Here is a 24,027-nt window from a genome sequence, read left to right as displayed (position 1 = left end):
TAGTATTTCAATTTTAATTTGATTGGCCCAGACAGTTTTTTGTACAATGAAGGATACTGCGGATATACACAGACACTTTATAATAGCTGGCAGATGGGACATTAGGGAGTTTGTCACCTAAAGCAAGCAGATGCACTTGTAGCGTTTGAGCATTCAGAGGTTATGCTTGTGTGTATTATCGGATTATTCTACAAGAATGATTTCTTATTTTTGAACTTTTGGGGCGGCACGGCGGTGCAGTGCCTCCAGAACAGATCCTCCGAGGGCCCCAGCAATATTGTGCGTTCACTGTCACAAGGTCGAGGGTTCGAATCTCAGCTTGGGCCTTTCTGTGTGTGTGTCCAGTGTGTAATCCTGCCACTCGCCAAATGCATGCTGGGATAGGCTCCTACACCCCCCTGACCCTAGCATCACAATAGAAGTAGCAATCACAATATACAAATCTGTATTTTTGTTTATCATTGTGAAAATATTATATAAAATTACCTCTGAAAATATGTTTTCATTACATTTGTGGACAAACTGTTTTATAGTTACTTAAGAGTATTTTCTTGCTAGTTATGCCACTGTACCAGCCATTAAAAAGCTGGCACTTCTGTCAGATACCTACAGTGACGTTAAAAAAGGTTATGTCACCCATGTTAAAAGATAATTGTCCCCTTGTTACTCAATCAAATTTTATTTCATTGATAATTAGATTCCACTGATTGAACACAGCCAGGCTTGTTTGCAGCCAGCCCTGTTGAATTTATCCTCACTCATATTGAACCTTACCAATAAGTAGTCCCCACAAAGTTTCTACAAGCACAGTATACGACAATCAAAGGAAATTCCAGGAAATGAGAAAAAAAGCAGCTAAAAAATATTTGTCTGAAAAGGGTTACAAAGCTATTTGTAAAGCTCTGGGACTTGCTGAACCGTAGTGAGAATCATTATCTCAAAATGGATAACACTTGGAACAGTGGTAAATCATTCCAGAAGTGGCTGGTCTTTCAAAATTTCTCTAAAGGCCCAGTGACAACTCATCTAGGAAAGATCCCAGAAGAACATTCAAATAACTGCAGGCCTCTCTATCCTCAGCTAAGGTCAGTGTTCACGACTCTACAATAAGAAAAAGACTGGGCAAACATGGAATTCATGGGAGAGTAGCACAGCAGAAACCACTGCTAACCAAGGGGAACATCAATGGTTGTGCAGCAAGACATACAGGCAAGTCTACATTTGAATGGGGGAAAAGGAACAAAATTTTGGAGTGGCCTAGTCAAAGTCCTGACTTGGACCCAGTAGAGATGCTGTGGCAGGACCTGACACAAGCAGTCCATGCTTGAAAACCTCCACAGCAATGTGAAAGACTGATATCAAATTATAGAAAGCGTTTGGTTGAAGTTATTGCTGCTAAAGGTGGTCCAACCAGTTATCAAGTTTAAGGGGACAATTACTTTTTCACATGGGTGATATGGGTGTTTGATAACTTTTCCTTAAATAAATGAAATAATAATAAAATTTAAATGGGGCTTTTGTTTACTCAGGTTCCCTTATATTACAAGGAATTATATTACATTTTGTCTAAAGTTCTGAAACCATTCAGTGTGACAGTGCAACAATAGAAGAAATCAGAAAGGGGGAAGGGGTAAATACTTTTTCACAGCACTGTATGTAAATATCCTATATCATACACATATACTGTCTGGGTGAATAAAACAATGTAAAACTCAAATAATATCCAGGATCCCATGAGGTAAACTATCCATTTAATTTAACACCAGACTATATACATTATAACTACTGTTCCATAAGAATATCTCTCGGTCTGTGAGTGGAGCACTGCTCATTTATGTTAGCCTCTATCATTCTTGGCCAAGGGTGTCACCCGTCCAGGGTGCCTGCAGTATCTGCTGGTTTCTGGTGTTTCAGCACCAGTGATTCATTTAAGCCGTTGATTGGAATTTTCACACCTTGTTTCTAAGTCCTTAATTGAAAGGAAAGTGCAAATCGCTGCTGGCACTGCAGATCTCCAGGACTTGTGCTCGACTCCTCTGGATTGAGTGATGTGGTTTGTTTTGGCAAAGCATATCAGTGCTCCTACTTTCAAGTTTTAAATGCGTGGTGCAGAAATGTGGCTTGGAGTGACCTCGCCCTTGTTATTGGGCACTTTATCGAAAGACAAACTTTGTATATTGATCTGGCCTGGGCTCTCTGAGAAATTGCTGCATTGACCGTTTTGACAGGTGCGAATACGAAGTGTGAGACAGAGATTGATTGCGACGGCACCCTCTGTACTGCTTTCACTCACAGTGTGCCATCTGAGTCATTCTGAGCTATGTAAAATGGAGGAGGGTGGTGAGAGGAAGTGAAATACACAAAAACACATGAATCTGTCCCTGTGGTTTTTCTGAAGATCAGTTGCCTCGGTACTGCGGCACTGGGATGAAAGCATGTTGGTGAAATGCATTCTGGGATTTGTTGTTAATGATTTTGCATTTCCAAAGTATCTTGTACATCAGTTTTGCAGCACTTGTATCACAGTTCTCTCCCAGCTACGCTAATGCCAGGCCAGGCCTGACTTTAAGTTGTCACTTGAAGATTCTAATTCAACACCTTTACTTTTTATTCAAATCCAACACCTTCATTACTTTTTGAACGTAGCATGAACCTTGTGTATTGTGGTCAGGCACACAATGTGATAAACATGACAACCCTAAATTGGTTGTTACAGACAGACTTTGTTTCTAGGGTGCTGGGTTGTGCTTCCTAGTATGAAAGAACAAGCAGTGGTCTGTAGACTCCTTTAGGTGGCGCTATAAGCTTGTATCACACTCCTGGTAGGAGCAGCATGAGGACTGTGATGTCTTGCAATAATAGATTGCTGCTGTTCTCCTCTCTGCTGCTGATATTAAAGCTTGGGGCTGAACAGAATGCAGGGCACTGCTTTAATGACATCGCAGTAGAGCTAATAAAGGACGCTGAATGCGGCACAGAGCACTATTTCACACACCATAAAACAGCAGTTCACTCCGCTTCAGGCTGTTTCTCTCTCCACTGATTTGATTCTGTTGCCCTTCAGGCCTACCTGCTGGCTGTGTACCCCACAGGAAACCTGAATCCATGAATACAATAATTCACCTCAATTAATGGTCTCCTTGGGCAAGAACAGACATGCCTGTATAGGCTTTAGGGCTTTGGAAAAATAATTAAAAGGAGCATTGTTTGATAGATGAGGTTTTCACTGAATATCAGTTTTGGTTGTCTTCACCTGAAGGCCTCAGGGAGTTAATCACAGTATAGCACTGTACAATATTTATCTGTTCTATTGCTTTCTTTCATAGCGACTTGCCAAATACGCATATGTTTTAGTTAATGTTATTCACATACTGCTTAATATTTCACTGAAGTAAATTCAGGTGCTATTACTCCACTACAGAACTGCAGTGCCCAACCCCAGAAATGAACACACAACACACACTTGTGACTAATAATCTAGTTAACCAACCACCAAATTACATACATAAAGGCTTTGCAAGGACTTGGGCAAAGACTTATTTGAAGAGGACATATACTGTATATGTGTTAAAATATATGGCCATTTGGTGTTTTTTCCCACAAAGACAGTTTACCTTCCTGTAAAAAATTTCACTGCAAGCACACTTCAAATGCTGCATGTTGATGTAGGCTTCCCAGGATCCAGTATGTTGAACCTGCCTGCCTCCCTTACTGCTGTTCTGGTCAAGAGAGCCCGTTTTCTGTTCTGCTCTGAGCCGTTGCCTGCAGAATGAAGTAAATATGTTTGTTTGGTATTTTTCTAAAGCACCGCCCTGCATTTTCCCTGATGAGTAGTGTCATAGCCGGGGTCTCAGCTGTGCCTGTTTAAACCTGGGGGAGTTACATTTTAACCTTGAAAATACTGGTTCAAACAAGGACCTGTGTCTGAAGCTCCTGAACCCTGTGCTTCACTTCAAAAAAGCAAAGCCAGTGGATATGTAACCCAGCACAGCTTCTTTTTCTCTGACATCCTGTGAGCTAGGGTTGGGCAGGCTTGCTCTCTAGCTCTCTCTCCCTCTTGCTCTCTAGCTCTCTCTCCCTCTTTCTCTTTTACTTTCATTCATTTTCAGGGACATGGATGCCATTTTTGAATCCCATCGGGATGCTGCCATTTGCCATCCTTCGGAACAGGTCTTTCTGATAAGCAAAGGAATAAAATACAGTATAGAATGCAGCATCTCGGTTTACTGGTTTTGTCCTTTTAGGTATGATAGCCAGTTACTGCTATGCTGCTATGAACTCACCTGTCTTATGAGAAGCACTACTGTTTGGACTGAATTAATTTGAAAGTGATTTTCAAGCATCATTGAACATTCATTGAGACATTTAATTAGGCCAAATCCTGTGTTGCTTTTGATCACATGGCTTTCCATTCATGTCTCTTTACTTGAGATCTTGGATGTGCTTCAGGAGTACAGAGCTCTTATCATGAAGGAACATGGAATATGAGTACTGAAGCTCGATGAGGGATTATGAAACAGCCATGCTTTGATTTGTGGATCCTGATGGGTGCCTCCATTTTCATTTCTTTGTTTGCAGCCCTAGAGCCCCAGACTTGTAGCCATATCACTGAATTGCACATGTCACAAGGAAGTGATAAGTGATGTACTCACAAGTGATACAGGGTGTGTACTGCTGTAATTATTTGAACCACATTCTTTGTCTCCAACATGCTATTTTTCAAGGGGGAGGGGGTTTCACCTCCAACTGCTTGGTCCTTCAGACTACTGAGCCATTAGTCTTCGTCAGGCAGATCCATTTTTTAGAAAGGTGTTTCCCAGTTGCTGTGAAAGATACCTGCTCACCAATTTCCTTCTGTGAGGAAGTTTCCTTCCTATGTTGTATTTCTAAATAATGTTGAGAATGCACCCCGTGGCACCAACTACCTAATCTGAAACACAACATTGGCAGGAAACAATTTGATTTATGTACCCCCTGTCCAGTCATTTTTTTCCTGTCCTGCTGATCCCCAGTGGTCACCCTAGTTGATGATCACCTGCTCCACCTGGCAGTTCTTTCAGCTCAGTGTGGCATGGTGACGTCAAGTTCTCAGGGACCTGGCACGCTTTTCTATGCCACCATGGGGACACAAGCTCATGGCCACATTCCTGTGATCCCACAAGGTGTTCTCTGACCCATTCCAACCCAGACTCGCCGTGTCAAAGAGCGGGGCTCATTTATAGATGCTCCCTGAGCAATCTCACACCTCCAACTGGGAGCTACGCTCAGGAATCTGCCCTTACTCCTTTACTCTTATATCCAGCTGTCACTCCCCTTCCCATTGACAAACCCACCCCCCACCCCCTCACACACACATCCCACACCTGGTTCTGCTGATTTACTCCCAACCCACCAAACAAAGGTGCCCCACTGAGGTGTAGCTGTTTGTTTCGGGCGTAGATTCGTGAGCGGGAATGTTATTTGGTTAAATCCAAAGTGCAGCATTGCTGTTGCACATTTTGAGAAACGGTATCCTGGATTGTTTTAAAAAGCACTTTGTCATTTAAAAAGCGCCATGGAAAAAACATACACAGTTACACATGTATCCCATACGTATTTCACTTTGACCCCATTTCACACTGCAAACTTTGCCAGAGTGTTTTGGCCAATTTCTGGAACTAACCCTGAAAAGCCAGACGGAAGCCCAAGGCTAAGGCTGGTGTTATCCCACTTATGTGTGAAACCTTGTTTAACCTGGTGTTTAGAGCTTTTTCAGCCCTTTGTCTTAGCCAAACAATGTATAGTCTGGCATGGGCTGTAGGCTGAGAGAGAGAGAGAGTGTGTGTGTGTGTGTGTGTGTGTGTGTGCGTGTGCGTGCACGCTGTTGCAGCCCTAGGATGCTTGGCTTTGCAAAACATGGCAGAGGGGGTGGTGGGATGTGTAGTCAGAAACAGTCAGGTGACAGGACCTTGTGCATTAACTGGCCCAAGTGTGACCTGGGGGACACACAAGTCCAGCCAAGTGTTTGGTGTGTAGAGAAACCTCAAGCCAGCTGCCAGCCTTTTTCCAGCAGGTGGTTTTCATAGGAAAATGTATTGCCAAAATCACACTATGCACACATGGAGGGAAACATTCCTCATCCCCCTACTGCTGATTGGCTTATTGCGGTCACACCATGTATCAAGTAGGGAGTGTCACCTTTGAAATTATATTGCCATTAAGTGAGTGGGCAACTGCTTCACAACTGTAAAGTGCAAGTGCAAACATGCACTTTTACATTCTTACATGCATTCAAGCATTAGGTTTGTGGGGTGAGGATATACCAAGGTTCAGTTTGATAACTATATATATTATTTGCTTAACGGGTGTCTTTGTCCAGGGAAATGTCTATAGCTTATATTCGTTATCCACTTACACAGTTGCATAATCAGTCCAAGTTAAACAATGTGCCCCACTCAGAGGAACTTCAGCAGGGCTCCACCTGGGGTTTTTTAAAGATGTAGTCTTGGGGTTACCTGATAAGGGGGTTTACAAGATAAGTTTTCAAACCACAAAGCCACATTGTCCTAGCTGTATAAGAAGATGCATGAACATTATAGTAAGTATATAATTACAAATATGACCTTATATAAAAACATTACATTTTTTATGTATTAAGCACCCTTGATTAATATTTTCCTGCTAAATCTAAAATTTCTTCTGGTGCAGTGATTCTCAAACCCGGTCATGAGGACCCTGTGTATGCTGGTATTCATTCCAACCTCAGTTGCAATCCCAGTATTTTATCAAGCAGTTCCTTTTTCTTAATTTTAAGATTTTTGTGTTTTTAGGGATTATTTACCTTCTTAAACCACATTATGTCAGAAATAGCTATGCATGCCAGTAATTGTCCCATATTCACATTGTGTTTATTGTGCAATATTGCAAATTATTTCATAAAAAAAGTAAATAATTTTACTGATGAAATTAAAGATTGAGGTGAATCAATAAACTCCTAATTGGTGGCAGTGCGGACACCTGTCCTCTGAAGATAACCATTTGCTAACCATTTGTTAGATAATGAAGAATTCAAATACAAAGAAAATGATAAAATGCCAAACATGCATTGTTTTAAGAAAGTTTATGGACAAGTTATGAAAGAAATCAAACGCATGTTTTCATCAACCTTATTGAGCAAGAGATTGACTGTAACAAAAACCAGCATACATAGGGTTCCCCAGGAATGAGTTTGATTATCACTGCACCAGAAGACATTGTCGAAATGTAAATGTTTTAGATTTAGCCAGAAATGTCAATCAAGGGGGATATTGAATCTAGTGTACTGAATACTTGGCCCTGATTTCTACTCTGAAATAAAATACAGTCTTTTCTAGCCTTGAATGACCTGCTGGATTACTCCTTGAGGAAAGATTGAAACTGGAGCTGATGGAGCCACAATGGTGGGGGGTGGTGTGGGTGTCCTGGAAGAGAATGGACAGGGACTGTTCAGGGCCGGTGGGCATGGAGGAGCAGGGGTTTGCCCTGTTGCACAGCCACCTGCCATGTCCTGTCTCCAGTCATCTCTCAGTCGTATGCGGTTGCGGCTTTATCAGCCTTCCACCGCCTCTGGCACCCAATGTGGGCTCTTTGGGCTCTGTGTTTGTTTTATGATTCCAGGTCAGCTTGCTGCCTCCCTCAATTCTAACGGGAAAAAAATGACAAAGGCCAAGTCATCTCTGTGAGGGGAACCATTCTTGAGGTGCTGCACTATGTACAAGATTGATCTGCAGCAGATCTGGTCTATGTCTAGAGCTATTTTCAATCTTCCAATGCTTCCAACACCAATAAAAGGGAGAGATAAAGGAAGACTGCTAAATTGGATCAATCAAGAAAATGATTGGTTGAAGAGAGGAGGGGGGATAAGAAACCATTTTCTCACATTACCAGTGTGACTGTGTGATAAGAGGTGATGGTTCAGGGCAGGAGCTGAGACAAGATTTTCCCCTGATTCACTGCTGCTCTCAGTGAGATATGATGGCTTCTTGAGGCAAAGTCGCTGGAAAGAAAAAAATGTAATTGCCCTGCTGCAGGTGGCAGGCACTTCTATTCATAAATATAATTTTGCTTTTGATGGAACTCCCCTGAGATAAAAATGACATATTACACAATCTGTGTTGTCAAGCCATTAGTGGGAAAAGAGTCCAATATGAGGAAGCAATTGGTGCGACAGTGCTGTTTTCTGTAAAGAAGAGGTGGCAGTGTGGCGTGGTATTTGAAGTGCCAAGCTCGTAAACTGATGGCTTCATACTCCACTTCCAGATAAGGGCTGGCCGTTGTGCCTCTGAGCAAATGCAGTACTCAACTGAACTGCATCAGTGAAATATCCAGCTGTTTAAATGTGATATATATTCACATTCTCAGCTTTTATTTAAGGGTATTTTTATCCACTTCGGTTTCACTATGTAGAAATTATAGCACTTTTTTTTATACATGGCACCCCTCCCCATTTCTGGGCACCATAACATTTAGGATGCATTAATGTTATGTAAATGAAAGTAGACATGTTTATTACTTTGTCGCATATCCTTTGCATGTAATGACTGCTTGAAATCTGTGACCCATGGACATCACCAGGTGCTGAGTATCTTTTCTCATGCTCGGTCAGGCCAGTACTCCTGCTTATTTTGGAGATAGTTGCCCTACAGTAAGTTTTCTCTTCAGCATGTGAAACACATACTCAGTTGGATTCAGATTGGGTGAATAACTTAGCCAGTCAAGAATTTTCCAGTTTTTGGCTTCAAAAAACTCCTTTGCTGCTTTAGCAGTATGTTTGGGATCATTGTCTCTGTGTAGAATGAAGTGCCGTCCAATAGTTTGATTCCAAATCTAAAATTGTGGATTCCAGTGACAAATTTTCAAACAATATATATACTGTATATATATATATATATATATATATATATATATATATATATAATATATATATAATAGAAGAGAGAGAGAGAGAGAGAGACTAATACATAATTAGTCTTTCTTTGCAGTCAATAAAGCCTTGCTGTTTTTTTATTTTTATATACTCCTACATATATATATATATATATATATATATATCAGTACTGTGCAAAAGTCTTAGGCACCCTAGATTTTTAAATATAATATATAGTATATATTTGGTCTTAGATGTTTATTTTTTGTTTTCTGCATTAGTGTGTCAGTAGAAAAAAGCAAATTTGAGATTTCCAAACATGAATTTTCCAAAATAAAGCAAGCAAGCGAAACAGCCAAAATCTGCAGAAGAACTGTGGCAAGTTCTTCAAAATGCTTGGAACAACCTACCAGCCGATTTTCTTATAAAACTGCCGGACAGTGTACCTAAGAGAATTTATGTAGTTTTAGGCGAAGGGTGGTCACACCAAACATTGATTTTATTTAGTTTTTAACTATGTACTGCTCTTTATATTATTTTTTCGATATTTATAACCTTTCATTTCATTATTTTTGAAAGCATCTTAGCTGTACAGCATTTTTTTTACAGGTGCCTAAGACGTTTGCACAGTACTGTTTGTATATATATATATATGTATATACAGTATACAACAGAATTGAGTACACCACTGTGCAATATCACTTAAATGTCAAATGATTCAAAATTGTATCACCTCTCAATAATTGCTTTATTTCTAAGTTGACAAGTAGAGTATTTCCTCTTATGAACAACCAAAAACAAATACTTTAGAAAGACTATATTGAAAATACAGGCCTCAAAGTAGAAACTCAATGCAACAAAAGTGAATACACCTGTGATCACTATCACACAAGTTAGAAAACCTGTGATCATTGAAACAAAATTGAGTACACCTATGATTTCCAATTAGCCTAATTGCATGAACATGGTTATAAAATGACCTGTGAACACCAGAACTTTCTCAATTCTGACCTATGGGCTGTGTCTATCTGCATGTCTGCATCATGGCTCCACATGGAAAAGAATTGAAAAATCTGAGAGACTTCACAAAGATGGAAAAGGATATAGGAAGATCTGTGACCAACTAAAAATTAGTCGAAACACAGTTGCAGCAGTAATCAGGAGGTATAGAATGAGCCATAGTACCACTAATCAGAGCCGCAGTGGCTGTCCTCCTAAAATGACGCGACAGACAGTGCGCTACTTGCACAATCTAGCTCTGAAAAACAGACGGGCAAGTGCTTCAGACTTGGCACAGGGGTTATCAATGGAAAGAGGAGTTTCTGTGACAGCTCAGACAGTGCGAAGGACATTGCATAACGTCAACCTCTATGGACGGCATCCAAGAAAAAAACCCTTGCTTGCTCTTCGGCACAAAACTGCAAGATTAAACTTTGCTAAAGAACATGAAAAAAAGCCTGATAAATATTGGGAGCACATTCTTTGATCAGATGAGACCAAGATAAATTTGTTTGGATCAGATGGGGTCCAGCATGTTTGGCGTGAACCTGGCCAGGACTACCACAGTGAATGCATAGTCCCGATAGTGAAGCACGGAGTGTGATGATATGGGGCTGCATGAGTGCAAAAGGTGTTGGGGAGATGACATTTATAGATGGTACCATGAATGCCTGTGGATATACCAAAATACTGGCTGACAAGATGACTCCCAGTCTCCAGAAGCTTGGCAGAAGAGGAATATTCCAGCATGATAATGATCCAAAGCACACAAAAATCACGAAAGAGTTTCTAAAGAAGAAAAAAGTGAAAACTATGACCTGGCCAAGTATGTCGCCTGACTTGAATCCAATAGAACACCTTTGGGGTATTTTAAAGAGAAAGGTAGAGCAACACAACCCCATCCAGCAAAGTGCAGCTGAAAAATATTGTCTCTGAAGAATGGCAGAACATCTCTCCAGAAATTTGTGCAACACTGGTATCCTCTATGCTGAGGAGGATTGAGTTTGTCATCAAAAATAAAGGTATACATACGAAGTATTGAAAAAAATAAAAGATTTGAATCTCAGTAATGAAAGGTGTACTGACTTTTGTTGCATTGTGTTCCTACTGTGGGGCCTGTATTTTTAATATAGTAAATCTGAACTGTTAGTTTTTAATTTTACATAAGAGCAAATACCCTACTGTTCAACTTAGAAATAATGCAATTACTGTAAGGTGATACAATTTTGAATAATTTGAAATTCAAGTGATATTGCACAGGGGTGTACTCACTTCTGTTGTATACTGTATATATATGACTACAGAGGGGGACCTGTTAAGCCCATGTAAATGAAAATGGCATAACATAAAGAATCTCATTTCGGACAGCATCTGCAGAAGCTATGACTTCCATCCTTAACATGGGTTGCTTTCATTTTCACTGAGGAGGCTGAAATGTTCAGTGATCGCAACCATGCTTCAGAGACGAAAAAGTAATAAACGTGGCTGCTATTTAACTAGGCAATGCATTTCCTAAGCTGCTTTTGGTTTTTGCAGCACACATTCACAGTGTGCATGGTAACTAAATGAGTTTATTCTCGGTTCAGTGTCTGGATATTCAGTTGGCATGCTTTGCATATTGCAGTGGGCAGTCTGGAAATTTCTTCGCTATAATAACAGAGGATGAGCGCTCTCCATGAGCACCAGCCAATGGAGTTTGCTTTATGTGTGTGTGTGTGTGTGTGTGTATGTGTATTTGTGCGCATGCAAGAGAGTGTGTACATGTGTGTGTGTGTGCTTACATGCTTAATATTCTACAGTTATGATTTGACAGCGTGGGCTAGAAGCTCTGATGATAATGAATCTTTTGGTTATTGTACTGGACCAGTAAGTATAAAGTCTCTCCGCTCATAGAAATCGCTCAGAGAAAAGGTTAGTCACACATCACAATGCTTTGAAGATCCATGATCCCAATTGGGAAATGAATTGGGATAACTGACATTAGTTGTCTTCTACCCTCAGGCCAGGGATCTAGATCTGGAGAATATGCCGGAAAGAAATTCTTAATCTAAACTGTTTCTGACCACACCAAACGGTGTGGCAACGAACTGGGAAGAGTGTGAGCAGTTTGGAACATTAACAGTTCCATTTTATTTGTATAGTGCTTTTTACTAAGACGCTGTCACAAAGATGCTTCACACAGGATATAGAAAGGAACATTAGGCAAAACTAGGATTGAACCCCCAAAAGTGAGCAATTGAAGTAAAAAATAAAATAGAAAAACTCTCCCCAGTGGGAAGACATCACATGACATCATCTCCATTTTATGTCCATGAACTAATGAACAGTTTTTACAGCATCCACACGGCAGATTGCGTCATCCAACTAAGTATGTACTTTCCAGATCAACAAAATAGTTCTTTATTAATTTATTTCTCCAACCTGATGATCAGGCACTTTTCTGCCCCTTTATTAGCACCTCCTCCCCTCCCCCCAGGGCGCCCCTAGGCAACCACCCTTGTCTCCTGTGCCGTGAACTAGGCCTGCTAATGATTTTGATTATGTGCACAGCTGTGTACTGTAATTTACTGAGCACTGGCAATAATAGTATTAACTTATCAAATGTTTACCATATAAATATGAAGTACAGTGAACATAATGAATAAGTGAGTAATGTGATAACCTGAGCGAATGAATAATATTGTTATCAGGAGGCAAGCAATCTCTGAAATGCAATAAGTAAAATATGACTAATCTAAATGCAATTGCACTTAGTTTTATGTCATTGATTGTCATCTCTTCAGGCTGCACCTCTCTCCACCCCTCCCTAGCCTCTAGTTTAGCTCAATGTACCTAGTTAGGCTAATGCGATCACGTTAGTTTTTATTTGGCAGGATTGTTTTTGTCTGATTCTGATTAGGCAAATGTGATTTCAGCGCTAGTTTTTACTTGGCAGGATTGTTTCTTTGTTTTCTGAACAGGTTACCCTACAGGGTTGGAGTCCTGATCTATGTGGTCACTTCTGGCACTACGATCTTTACTGTGTTTTTTCTGCACCTCTGCACCTGATGCACTTGTTGTACGTCGCTCTGGATATGAGCGTCTGCTAAATGCCTGTAATGTAATAATGTAATGATTGAACTATGTTATGTCATAAGCTTCCTAGACATCTCTTTTACATGTTATTTGTTACAGCTGGATATTAATCTACACTCAGGCATATAAAAAGCAGTGTTCAATCATTACGGCTCGAATCTACAACCATCTGGCAACTTCCATTTCCTAACAACCACTATGTCAGGCTGCAAGCTGGGAGTCAGCCAGGGATTGACGATCCTGTTCTGTGCTGGTGTCTTGTGAAAGCTCAAAGGAATAGCTGAATGGTTTGTTGTGGTTTCCCTGACAACAAAGATGGCCTCAGCTTACATGTTTTAACAAATCAATTTTAAAGTCTGGACTAACTACAGGCTATTCTTGTTTTTTATATGAAAAAATTATCTTATGGAGAATTCTCCTACCTTCCACTTTCCACCTCCCCACGTAGCTCTCTCCCTTCTCACCTGGCTGATCACGGGGTTAACACAAGGTATTCCCCAAATCAGTGACCATGGTTACAGCATCTTGGCACATGGCCTTGTATGTCATCATTCTAGAGCTCAGAAAAATGCTAATCAGTCCAGCAGAATGAAGCTCACACTGTGTGTAGGTGTGTGTGTGTGCGCGCATGTGTGCGTGCTTGTGCATGTTTATTTCTGAAATTCTGCCTGCTTTCTGCAGGGAGAGATCTGGAGATAAACTGCATTTCAGTTTCCCTGAGCAAAATAATCCGTGGAAACTCAATAGGTCTCCTCTCTAGATTTGTTCTTGTTAGATAGTGTTCTCTTCCAGGTTCTGCTCAGATAAATTCAGCCGTATGAATATATTTATTCTGAGAAAGGCAGGGATTTTGAAAACAAGGGTCAATGTCAGGTCTTAAAACTAAAACATGACCTGGTTACATCTGGTGAATCATGGAGTGTGAGAAGGAGCTGAGGTACAAACTTTATAAATAATAATAATATTATTTATAATAATCACATTAAGCTGTTCTCCATAATGTTTCAAAATACCAGCAGCTTACTGTATCTGGCAGCTGGTGCCCTGTAATTTAGCTGGTTCATCTGAGCTTGCCTATAAGGTGAGCCCTTTAAAGCCTTAAATATCCCCACCTAATGAAGCAGTCGACTGTGAAACGCAGTCTAGTGCTCTGAAATTCAGTGCTTTGAAAGGTACTGAAATCCTGCTGTGAATATATTATCATTCACTACCAAAGGAGAGAGTGTAGCGCTATGTCCTATTTTCTGAAAGCCAGCTTCAGCAGAGCTGGCTTCTCAGCTTTGTGGTTCGTTTGTAGGCTTGACTCATTGTGCAAAAAGGTTCAATAAACCATGTGGATGAATAATATATCTGCTCTAGCTCTCAGTTTCTGTAAGGACTTATCGTATTTTTTCTGACTGTTTCTTTCTACCATGGTAAATGTTCTTCACGCTCAATACTGCACTGGTTTTCACTCTCCCACACGTTGGAAAATTTGACCATGAGATTCAAGGAGAGGACTGTTTTTTTCCTCAGATGAATAATAAAATCTGATAGCAGGTTTTGAGGGTGACACCCCTGCGGAGATTGGCTGCAGTTTCAGACTGGCAAGCTTACGCAGCACTAAATCACCTGGGGTTTTGTATGCCGTGCCCGTGGCCCAGCTTGGCCTTTCCCATGAAAGCTTTCACTGTTGAATGCTCAGGTGGAGATATGTGGAGAAAGTCTACTGCAGGACTGGCACTGCTAGGAGGAAAGACTGTACACTAGGTTTTGTTGTTTGATAAAATGAATTATATTTGCACACTGGAAGGCATCTGCAGGCTTTGTTTGTTTTTACATGGAGGTCGGCGAGATTTACTGAACTCGCTTGGCGGAGGTGGACATTTCCTGTCGGTGTCACAAATCACCAGGCTGTGAATGAAGACCTCTCCTGCGGAAGGACTTTTGGGGTTTTCCAGAGATTCGTGCGACTTTGAATCCTGGCTCGAACGTGGGGGGAGGGGGGTAGGTATGGGAGTGCTGCAGACCTCATTGATTCTGACTCCCTCTTCCTCTTCTGTCTTTATCCCCTGCTTTGCAGCGTCCTCTGGGATCTGCTCGCCGGCTTCCACCCCCACGCAAGCGAGCAAGCAGCCTCCCTTCCCCCTGGAGGCATACAGGAATGAGCCGGAACGCCTGGAGGCCCGCATGCGCTCCTTCTCCTCGCCGCCGGACACCGGCCAGCGCTTCACCCTGCCCTCCGCCAAGCCGCCGGTGGCCTACTCCACCCCCGTCACCGCTTCGCCCCCTGTGAGTACCAAACCTTACCCCTCCTCCGCTCCCATTACTACCCCACCCTGCCCCGCCCATGGCGCTGCCTCGCCTCCCATAAGCACCCCACCCTCATTGGCCTCAGCTTTGGGGAGATTTACCAATAGCCAAGGAAGGCATCTATGTGAAACTGTGCATCATGCTGGTCTGGGTGGCGTCTCATCTGTGATGACTCAGCACAGACTGTAGTCACGGAGGAGACGGGACCATCTGCGTCCTCTGTTTAAAATTAGAGCTGTCTCTGCATTTACATTCTTACATTTTACATGTACAGCTGCCGGGATTTGAAAAGTCCTCTGGGCTTCAGAGCTGCGACAAGGTGAAACAACAACTTGAGCATGTTATCTCCAGTCTGAAACAGGATCGCTGCACACTTCTTAGTCATTATTGTCCCCCTCAACGTTAGCCATTTCCCCCTCATCATTGCTTATCTCCCTCTCAACATTGATTACCTCTCCCTCAGAATTAGTTATCTCCCTGTCAGCATCAGCTAGTTCCCCTTCACCATCAGTTATCTCCCCCTTAACATTGGTTATCTCCCCCCAAACATCACTTATCTTTCCCTCACCATTAGTTATCTCCCCTCAATGTCAATTATCTCCCCTTTAATATTGATTATCTCCCCCTCAACATTGGTTATCTCCCCCCAAACATCAATTATCTCTCCCTCACCATTAGTTATCTCCCCCTCAACATCGGTTGCCCCCCCCCCAACATAAGTTGTCTCCCCCCCCACTGTCCCCCTCAGTGTCAATTATCTCCACTTCAGCATCATTTACCTTCCTCTCAACATCTGTTATCTCACTTTCCACATAATTTACCTCCCCCTCAACATCATTTACCTCCCCCTCAACATTTTTTATCTCCCCTAACAACATTGTTTACCTCCCCCTCAACATCACTTGTCTCCCCTTCACTATCATTTATCTCCCCCTCAATGTCAATTATCTCCCCTTCAACATTGATTATCTCCCCCTAAACATTATTTACCTCCCTCTTAACATTGGTTATCTCCCCCTCAACATTGGTTATCTCCCCCTAAACATTATTTACCTCCCTCTGAACATTGATTATCTCCCCCTAAACATTATTTACCTCCCTCTCAACATTGGTTATCTCCCCCTAAACATTATTTACCTCCCTCTCAACATTATCTCCCCCTAAACATTTTTTACCTCCCTCTCAACATTGATTATCTCCCCCTCAACATTGGTTATCTCCCCCTAAATATCATTTATCTCCCCCTCACTATCAGTCATCTCCCCCTCAACATCACTTGTCTCTCTTTCAACATCGGTTTTCTCCCTCTCAAAATTGGTTATCTCCCCTTCAACATCAGTTATCTTCCTCAACACTGAACAAAAGGCAAAATCACTTGACGCCAACTCCTGCCTTCAGTTACAATAATCAAACAGGACTTCCAGCTCAGTGTCTATTGTAAGTATAGTATGGGCAGGATTAGCAGTAGCTCTGGAGGCCAGCACAAATCAGTTATCAGACCTGTCCTCAATGCGTGTGTGCGGTAATTACACTTCAAGGCCACGCTTTGTACGTCTGGGTCCCAATGCTCTGCTGAAATGATGTGGGAAGACTTTTTTAAAAGCAGCTGAGACCAATTTCTGCCTGCTCTGTGTCTCAAGTTGAATTCCACTTTTTTTTATTAATTAAAGGTTACATTGTAAGCTTGACGTCCATCAAAGAGCCGTTCAGTATTTGAACTGGCGTTGTTCAGTACCAGAGGAATATTAATAAAGGAGGAAAGGTTTTCTCCCCCTAGTGAATTCCCTGCAGTGGTGCTGCATGCTGCCCCAGTCATGGGCTGCAGACTACAGATGGACTTGTTCTGTAAGCGCTATTGGGTTTATAAAACTCCTGCAAGGGCTGATGGGATATTATTGAGCTACAGAGATGGGGGGAGGGGAGGTGCATATTAAATCTTACTTTGGCGTATCTTGCAGTGTCCTACAAACACTGGCTACTGAACAAGCCTGCATCATGCGTGGCAGTAAAACATCTAACTCCTTCCAGTAGAGGCAGCTGCTAGGGAGAGGAACCTTATTTTCAGCCAGTGGCACCTGTTAACTTCCAAAAGCATGAGGGTAACCGGGCAACCATTGGCTCTTTCCAGATTAGGGGAGCGAGGAAGGATTAATAAAGCCACCATTCTACTGCCTGAGTATTCAGTGGGTGATCTGTGATTTAATGATCATCCCATTTCTGTTGAACTCAGTCACTGATCTCATGTCTGTAGAGTTAATGATCTCAGGTATTTCAGCTGATCTGTCACTGATCTCAGATTTCACAGATGTCAGATATCTGCTGGTCTCAGACACCAATCTCAGATATCTGCTGATCTCAGTCACTGATCTCTGAAAATTGTTGTATTTTGCACTGCCCCTCTGTACAGAAGAAATGGCAAAGCCGAAAATCTCCCAAAATTATAGAAAACATTGTGCGATGGGATAGGCCTACCATCACAACTGAGCCTTCCAAATTGCGAAATGGTTTCAAAAAGTGTTTGTTTTGAAAAGCAGTATCCTTCTGCAGCTGAAGATATTAAGCAGGTTGATCTTACATAATCAAGCTCAACTCAGAAACTTTTGGAAACGGACCTTTAGCAGAGGGCCAGAATCAATATGCTCATTGCCATCTGTGTATCTGTGTTGTGGTTTCCCATCCAATGAAAACCACGGGGTTCAGCAAGAAATTAGGCAGATGTGGGACAAGGGTCACTGTATCCCCTGAGAACTGAACCAGGACACCCTCCACACCCCCCGCCCCCCACCAGCTTTCCTCTTCCCCATTCCTGACTTGAACAAAGTTGAACAAGAGAAGACCTTAATCTTTGGTTTAAAAACTAACACACAAAAATGTTTTCTTTCTTTCTCTCTCCTTCACTCACTCACTCATTCACTCAGGAACATACACACACCCAAATAAATGCACTCTCTCACACATAAACACACATATACACACACACACTTACAGATATACCACACACATACAGTGCACAGACCACAATAAGCACAAGAGCCTGGTGGCAGGATTTGAAACTCAAGGCAGCCCTCAGGAGGTTGACGGTGCTAGGTCTGCCTCTATCTTGGATTGTTGAGCCTGCCCGTCACATATCCAGACACACTCTCTGTCTTTGAGTTTATGTGATCCCTGAAGACTTACCCATGAGGTCGTGTGGGCATCAGACTTGGTTGACAGTTGCCTGCACTCATAATGTCAAGGAAATTCATGTGTTTTAAGTGGAGCCAATGATGCCACTTAACCAGTCGTGTTCATTTCATACCTGGAGGATTGCCCACTATACAACATTGGTGGAAGTGGCTGGTAGCTGACAGCTGTTCCCCAATACATATGCACACACTTACACACACACACACACACACACACACACACACACCAACACAGATACAGATTTCCTGCAATAATGTGACCAAATGTTATGTTCCTGCTCATATCAGAGAGATTTACATTTTGAGCTGGAGTAGATGAACACTGAGTTGAGTTTGTGTCTGGTGTGGCAGGTGATGTGAAGGAGTGATCCTGCAGACTTTGAGAACATGCAGTTTTCTTTAGTACTCACAGAGTTGAGGAGGAGGAGGGCTACCTGCATCAGGCACAGGCTGGCTGGACAGCGCACATCACAGCTACATTTGAGCTTAAAATCAGATGTGTCCCCGCCCCAAATGATTTCATTAGACATAACGATTGAGCAATGTGTCTGTGCTGGTTGCCATGCAACAGATTCCATAACCATATAGATGACTTGATCCGGTTGCGGAAAGTCTGATTCCACTATGTCAGTTCTGTGAAAGTCAATTCCGCAAATTGTGTTGGTTTGATTCAATTACCATAGAAAAGCTGGGGCCCCACTGCTGGATGCAAGGACACCTAAACTCTGCTGGGTTTTTTTTATACCTGTAATGCATTAAAATGAATGAATACAGAAGCAATTCATCCCTTATTCCACAATGTGCTGTCATGTAGTGTGAACTCATGTACCCAACGTTTTATAACTCCGTAGTAGACTATTTTTTCTGCTACCTTACTATCCTAGCTGTTCTCTGCTGTTTTTATTCTTATGTACCACGTAGAAATGGTAACCAAGAAACATTCCCTTAAGATAAAGATTTATTGCTCTAAATGGGGGGAGACGCAAAACTTTGAACAATATGTCCTCTGTTGCATAATCTTCACACATTTTCTGTGGAAAATCTTCCCCCAGCCACAAGCCTTGGTGGTAAGGATTTGGATAATGGAGTCACTGAGTGAGTTCCAGGCTTAAATCAGCTAACGTTAAGTGAGGTTTTAATGTAGGAAGCTTCTTCACCTCCCAAGAAGTGTGGGATTGTCTCAGATGTTTATGGAAATGTGCGAGGTTCAAATAAACATTAGAATTATGGACAATTATGCATTTTGTGTACTCGCATAAACATTAGAATTATGGGTGATTATGCATTTTGTGCACTCACAACATGAACTTTAATGATACATCTCTCACTGTGGGAAAGGCATGCAAGGTCTGATCCCAGCCTGCCACATGTACTGATGTAAGGAGAAAGATCAATGCTACAGCTTCCAATTCCCATGCCTTTTATGCCCTATTGGTGCATATTTTGGGCTGTTGTCCCATTCTTCCTTGTTCTCAGGTCACAGGTCAAGGGTCATGGTCATGAAGGCTTTTGTTAAATATCCAAAAAAACTAACCCCTTCGCCCTGTCTAACTAACCCCTTAACCACTTAAAACAGAAACTACCAAAATAATCTGGCATAAAGTGTACATGGTTTATAAGAAAATGGAAACAAATTTTATCCTAATCAAAAACAGCATTGACTTCCAGTACTGCCTCCTCCTGACCAGTTGAGCACTTGCAGTTTTGTCTGCGCAAGTTGCACATGACACACACTCCTCTGCCACAATGACTGCACAGCTCAACTGTTTGACTACATGGTGAAAAGAAGCAACTATGATTGGGCATACTGAAGTGAGAAAAACAGAAAATGTAATGGGGGAAAAACTAGTTTAATTATAATAATATATTATTTCAATAACTCCTTCTAGTAGGTAGCAGTGTTCCCTCTAAACCATAAAGTACAGCCAATAATCCAGGAAGGTGATAGGACACAGTGCACTAGAAGGTGCAGTCTTTCAGAGAGATTCCAAACTGCCTCCCTGAGTCCCCGTGGTCATCATAGAGCTTTGGGTGAAATATCAGAGATTCCTGGTGTCTTACAAAATTCCTAGACGCATCACCTAGGAAGGGGCCAAACATTGAGGTGATCTTACAAGATGCTACATAAATACCATTCATCTTTGCTGCAAAGAAAGTATGAAGCAGCACTCATGTGTTATATACAGAACTACTTTTAATCCTGATTAGAGAGACAGTCTTTTACACACCTGGTTGTTTCATGCCTTTTTGCTTTTAGCAGCCTGTCTGAAATTGCCATCTTTAAATACTCCCATTGAGGCTGATTCTTCACAGTGATGAATAAGGTTCAATCACAACTGAAAAATTAAATACTGTACCAAAGCCCTTGATTCCCCTTTGTTTTGATATAATTTGAAATAGCTACCATTTTGTTTCCTGTAAGGTACAGTGCCATGGAAAAGTACTTGCCCCCTTCCTGATTTCCTCCATTATTGCATATTTGTCACACGGAATGTTTTTAGATCTTTAGACAAAATGTAATATAAGACAATGGGAACCCGAGTAAACACAAAACATTTTAAAATTATTATTTAATTTATTTAATGATAAAAAGTTATCAAACACCTATACCACCTATGTGAAAATGTAATTTAAACTTAAACTTCACATCTGGTTGCACCTTTAGCAGAAATAATTGTGACCAAATGCTTCCTGTAATTGATATCATTCTTTCACATCGCAGCAGAGGAATTTTAGCCCACTCTTCTTTGCAGAACTGCTTTAATTAATACAAATTGGTAAGTTTTCAAGCATGAACTGCTCATCTTAGGTCCTGCCACAGCACCTCTATCAGGTTCAAGTCAGAACTTTGACTAGGTCACTCCAAAATTTTAATTTTGTTTCTTTTTGGCCATTCAGATGTATTTTGGATCATTGTTTTGCTGCATAACCCAATTACACTTCAGCTTCAGCACATGGACAAATGACCAGACATACTCCATAAGCATTTTATGGTACAGAGCAGAATTCATTGTTCCTTCAATAATGGCAAGTTATCCTGGTCCCGAGGCAGCAAATCACCCCCATACCATCACACTAGCACCACCATGTTCGACTGTCGGTATGCTTTTGTTACTGTGAAATGCTGTATTTGCTTTATGCCAGACGTGATGGGACCCATGTCATCCAAAAGGTTCCATTTTTGACTCTTCTGTCCATAGAACATTAACCCTAAAAGGGTTTGGGATCACCTTGCTACTCCCCCATGAATCTCATTTTTGCTCAGTCTCTTTCTTATTGTGGAGTCATGGACACTGGCCTTTGCTGAGGCTAGAGAGGCCTGCAGTTCTTTGGATGTTCTTCTAGGATTTTTTGTGACTTCCTGGTTGAGTTGTCGCTGAACCCTTGGATGAATTTTGGCAGGCCGGCCACTCCTGGGAATATTTACCACTGCTCCAAGCGTATTCCATTCGGAGATAATGGCTCTCACTGTGGTTCAGGGAAGCCCCAGAGCTGAATAATTTGAGTAATGGTAATTGTAATTTAATCTACACAAAGGTGATGCAAGTTCCTGAATGCTATGTTAGGATGAAAATCACTAGGAAAATGGAGGCAACATAAAGCATTTGACCATTTAAGAAAAAAAAACGTATATAAAAAAGTATATGCAAAAACTGGTCATGTACTTTCCATTAATTCTGAATAAATTGCAAGGCCCTCAGTTATAATTAAATGGCTGGATTACAAGAAAATCAATATAACATCAGGCTGAAAAATCTCAGCATTTCTTTGTTACATTAAAATTTGAAGTTGCATTAAAGTGACTTCTGAGCTCAACCAAGGAAACCCCCCGGACTACCAGACACTTACAGGAAAAGCTTAAGGAATGTCTGATAATGGGAAGGAAATGCAACACCACAAGTAGCCTAACAATTCTGAATAAAAATAAAAAATCAGAATAGAAAGCAGTTTATGTATACACGGTCCCTTGCATTGTTGGGTGGTTTCTAAACTGATGTTTACGCCACCCCTCTTGACTCATCATGGTGGAATTTTTCAGTGCTGAATTTTTCCAAAACCAGAGGTTCCTTCATGGGAAATATTGAAGCTCACCAAACTGTGACTAAATCCGGCAGGTGGTGCTTGCCCGGCCGTGAATAAACAGTTCGGTGGAGCTCCTAATTCTCAGAGAAATTGGTGCAGTCATGCGTACGTGTGGTGGTACATTAGCCGAGTTATAGTTTAAACAACACCCCTGAAATTGTTGTTTTGTACTGTAACGAGACTATGAGCAGACTCCAGACATCGCTGCCGTCTGAGTATTTTTAGCTAAGCTGTCAACACGTAATGTTTTACACACTGTCAATCATCACCTTAGCTCATGAAAATTATGGCACTTCACCAGTGTGCGATTTCAGCTATTTGTTCACAGATTATGACAGTAGAATTGCCACTTGACCTTCTTTTCCCCACTGCACCACACCACTCTGGGGTTAAACAAGGGTCAATTTGAGGTTAATTGGATCTGCCTGTTCCAAATGAAATTTTGAAACGAATGTCCCGAAGTGCATCTGCACCAGAATGTCTGAGCTACTGAAACACACTTTTTACAGTTGACTGAATAAAGTAAGTCCATAGAGTGATTCAGTGAAAGAACTGAGGGCATGTTTGCAAAATTCTAGTGATGAAACACATATAGGTTAGAGGAAAGCATATGGAATCTTGATGCACACATTTGCACATTAGTGTGCACGTGCACAAAGGTGGAAAAGGTGGAGACCTACCGTGGGGGTCTGAATGTTCTTCAACCATGACCGCAGATTCAGGAAACCCTTGGCTTTGTGCTGCTAGGCAACGGGTTGGTACAGGGGATTTCCTAATATGGTAAAGAACTTCCCGATTGTGCTAAAGTGCAGGGGGAAACTGCACTTAGCGCCTAAAGAACAAAAACTTAACAAATCGCAGTACTATGCATTTTGCTTTGTCTATGAGGAGGCACATATTCTCGATATGGCAAAATGTAACCATTACGCTGGTAATAAACCGCTGCCCCTTGCACCGTTATATTTAATTTATTGAAAGTGTTTGGGCTTTTCCACTCGCGCTGGGGTTGGCATCGCCCTCTGGTGCTGGATTGGGTGGTTGAGCTCAAATGAGAGCATTGTTCATTACGACTGCAGCAAACTGGAATGTTCCACTGCCACCTTGAGCGGGGGGTTATGCCGTCTATTAATGTTTTACGTGAGGAATTAAAGCAGCGCGTCCATGGGAACGTTTTACTCTCGTTGAAATCACTGACGAAAGAATGTTTAAATGAATGTGATCTGAGCTGACTTTATTTCGGAAAAAAGTCTGCACGCCGGTCTCTTTGGCTCTGCTACTGCACTGAAGGGGAATTTCTGGGCTGCAGGCTGTCAAGTCGTCCATACCCAATACAAGTTTCCACGCCATATAGAGCATGAGTGTCTGAATTGTTGCAACTCTATTGACAGCGGAACAGATATACTCGGTTACAGAGTCGCCGTCTTCATCACCCTTTGCTTAACTTTGTCAAGCGGCCTCCGGGGCTGCCAACTTCAATCAGCAGCAGATATAATTTCTATTTTTTACCGG

At 41.7% G+C, this 24,027-nt stretch overlaps 1 protein-coding gene across 11 annotated transcripts in view; it reads left to right on the top strand.

Moving 5' to 3' along the window:
* Positions 1–24,027, top strand: part of prkag2a (protein kinase, AMP-activated, gamma 2 non-catalytic subunit a) — a 115,880-nt gene that overhangs the window by 65,765 nt on the left and 26,088 nt on the right. For 9 of the 11 annotated variants that reach the window (XM_064332560.1, XM_064332561.1, XM_064332559.1 and 6 more), the window contains one exon: positions 15,021–15,229. In XM_064332560.1, coding sequence (XP_064188630.1) covers positions 15,021–15,229 — 209 coding nt within the window. Of the gene's footprint in view, positions 1–15,020; positions 15,230–23,542; positions 23,759–24,027 lie in introns of those variants that run through there. The other 2 variants (XM_064332567.1, XM_064332568.1) reach the window with 2 other exon arrangements.

Source organism: Anguilla rostrata, chromosome 4 (genome assembly GCF_018555375.3).
Source record: "Anguilla rostrata isolate EN2019 chromosome 4, ASM1855537v3, whole genome shotgun sequence".
NCBI lineage: Eukaryota > Metazoa > Chordata > Actinopteri > Anguilliformes > Anguillidae > Anguilla > Anguilla rostrata.
The sequence above is the reverse complement of the archived record's forward strand: the minus strand, read 5'-3'. Positions and strand labels throughout refer to the sequence as shown.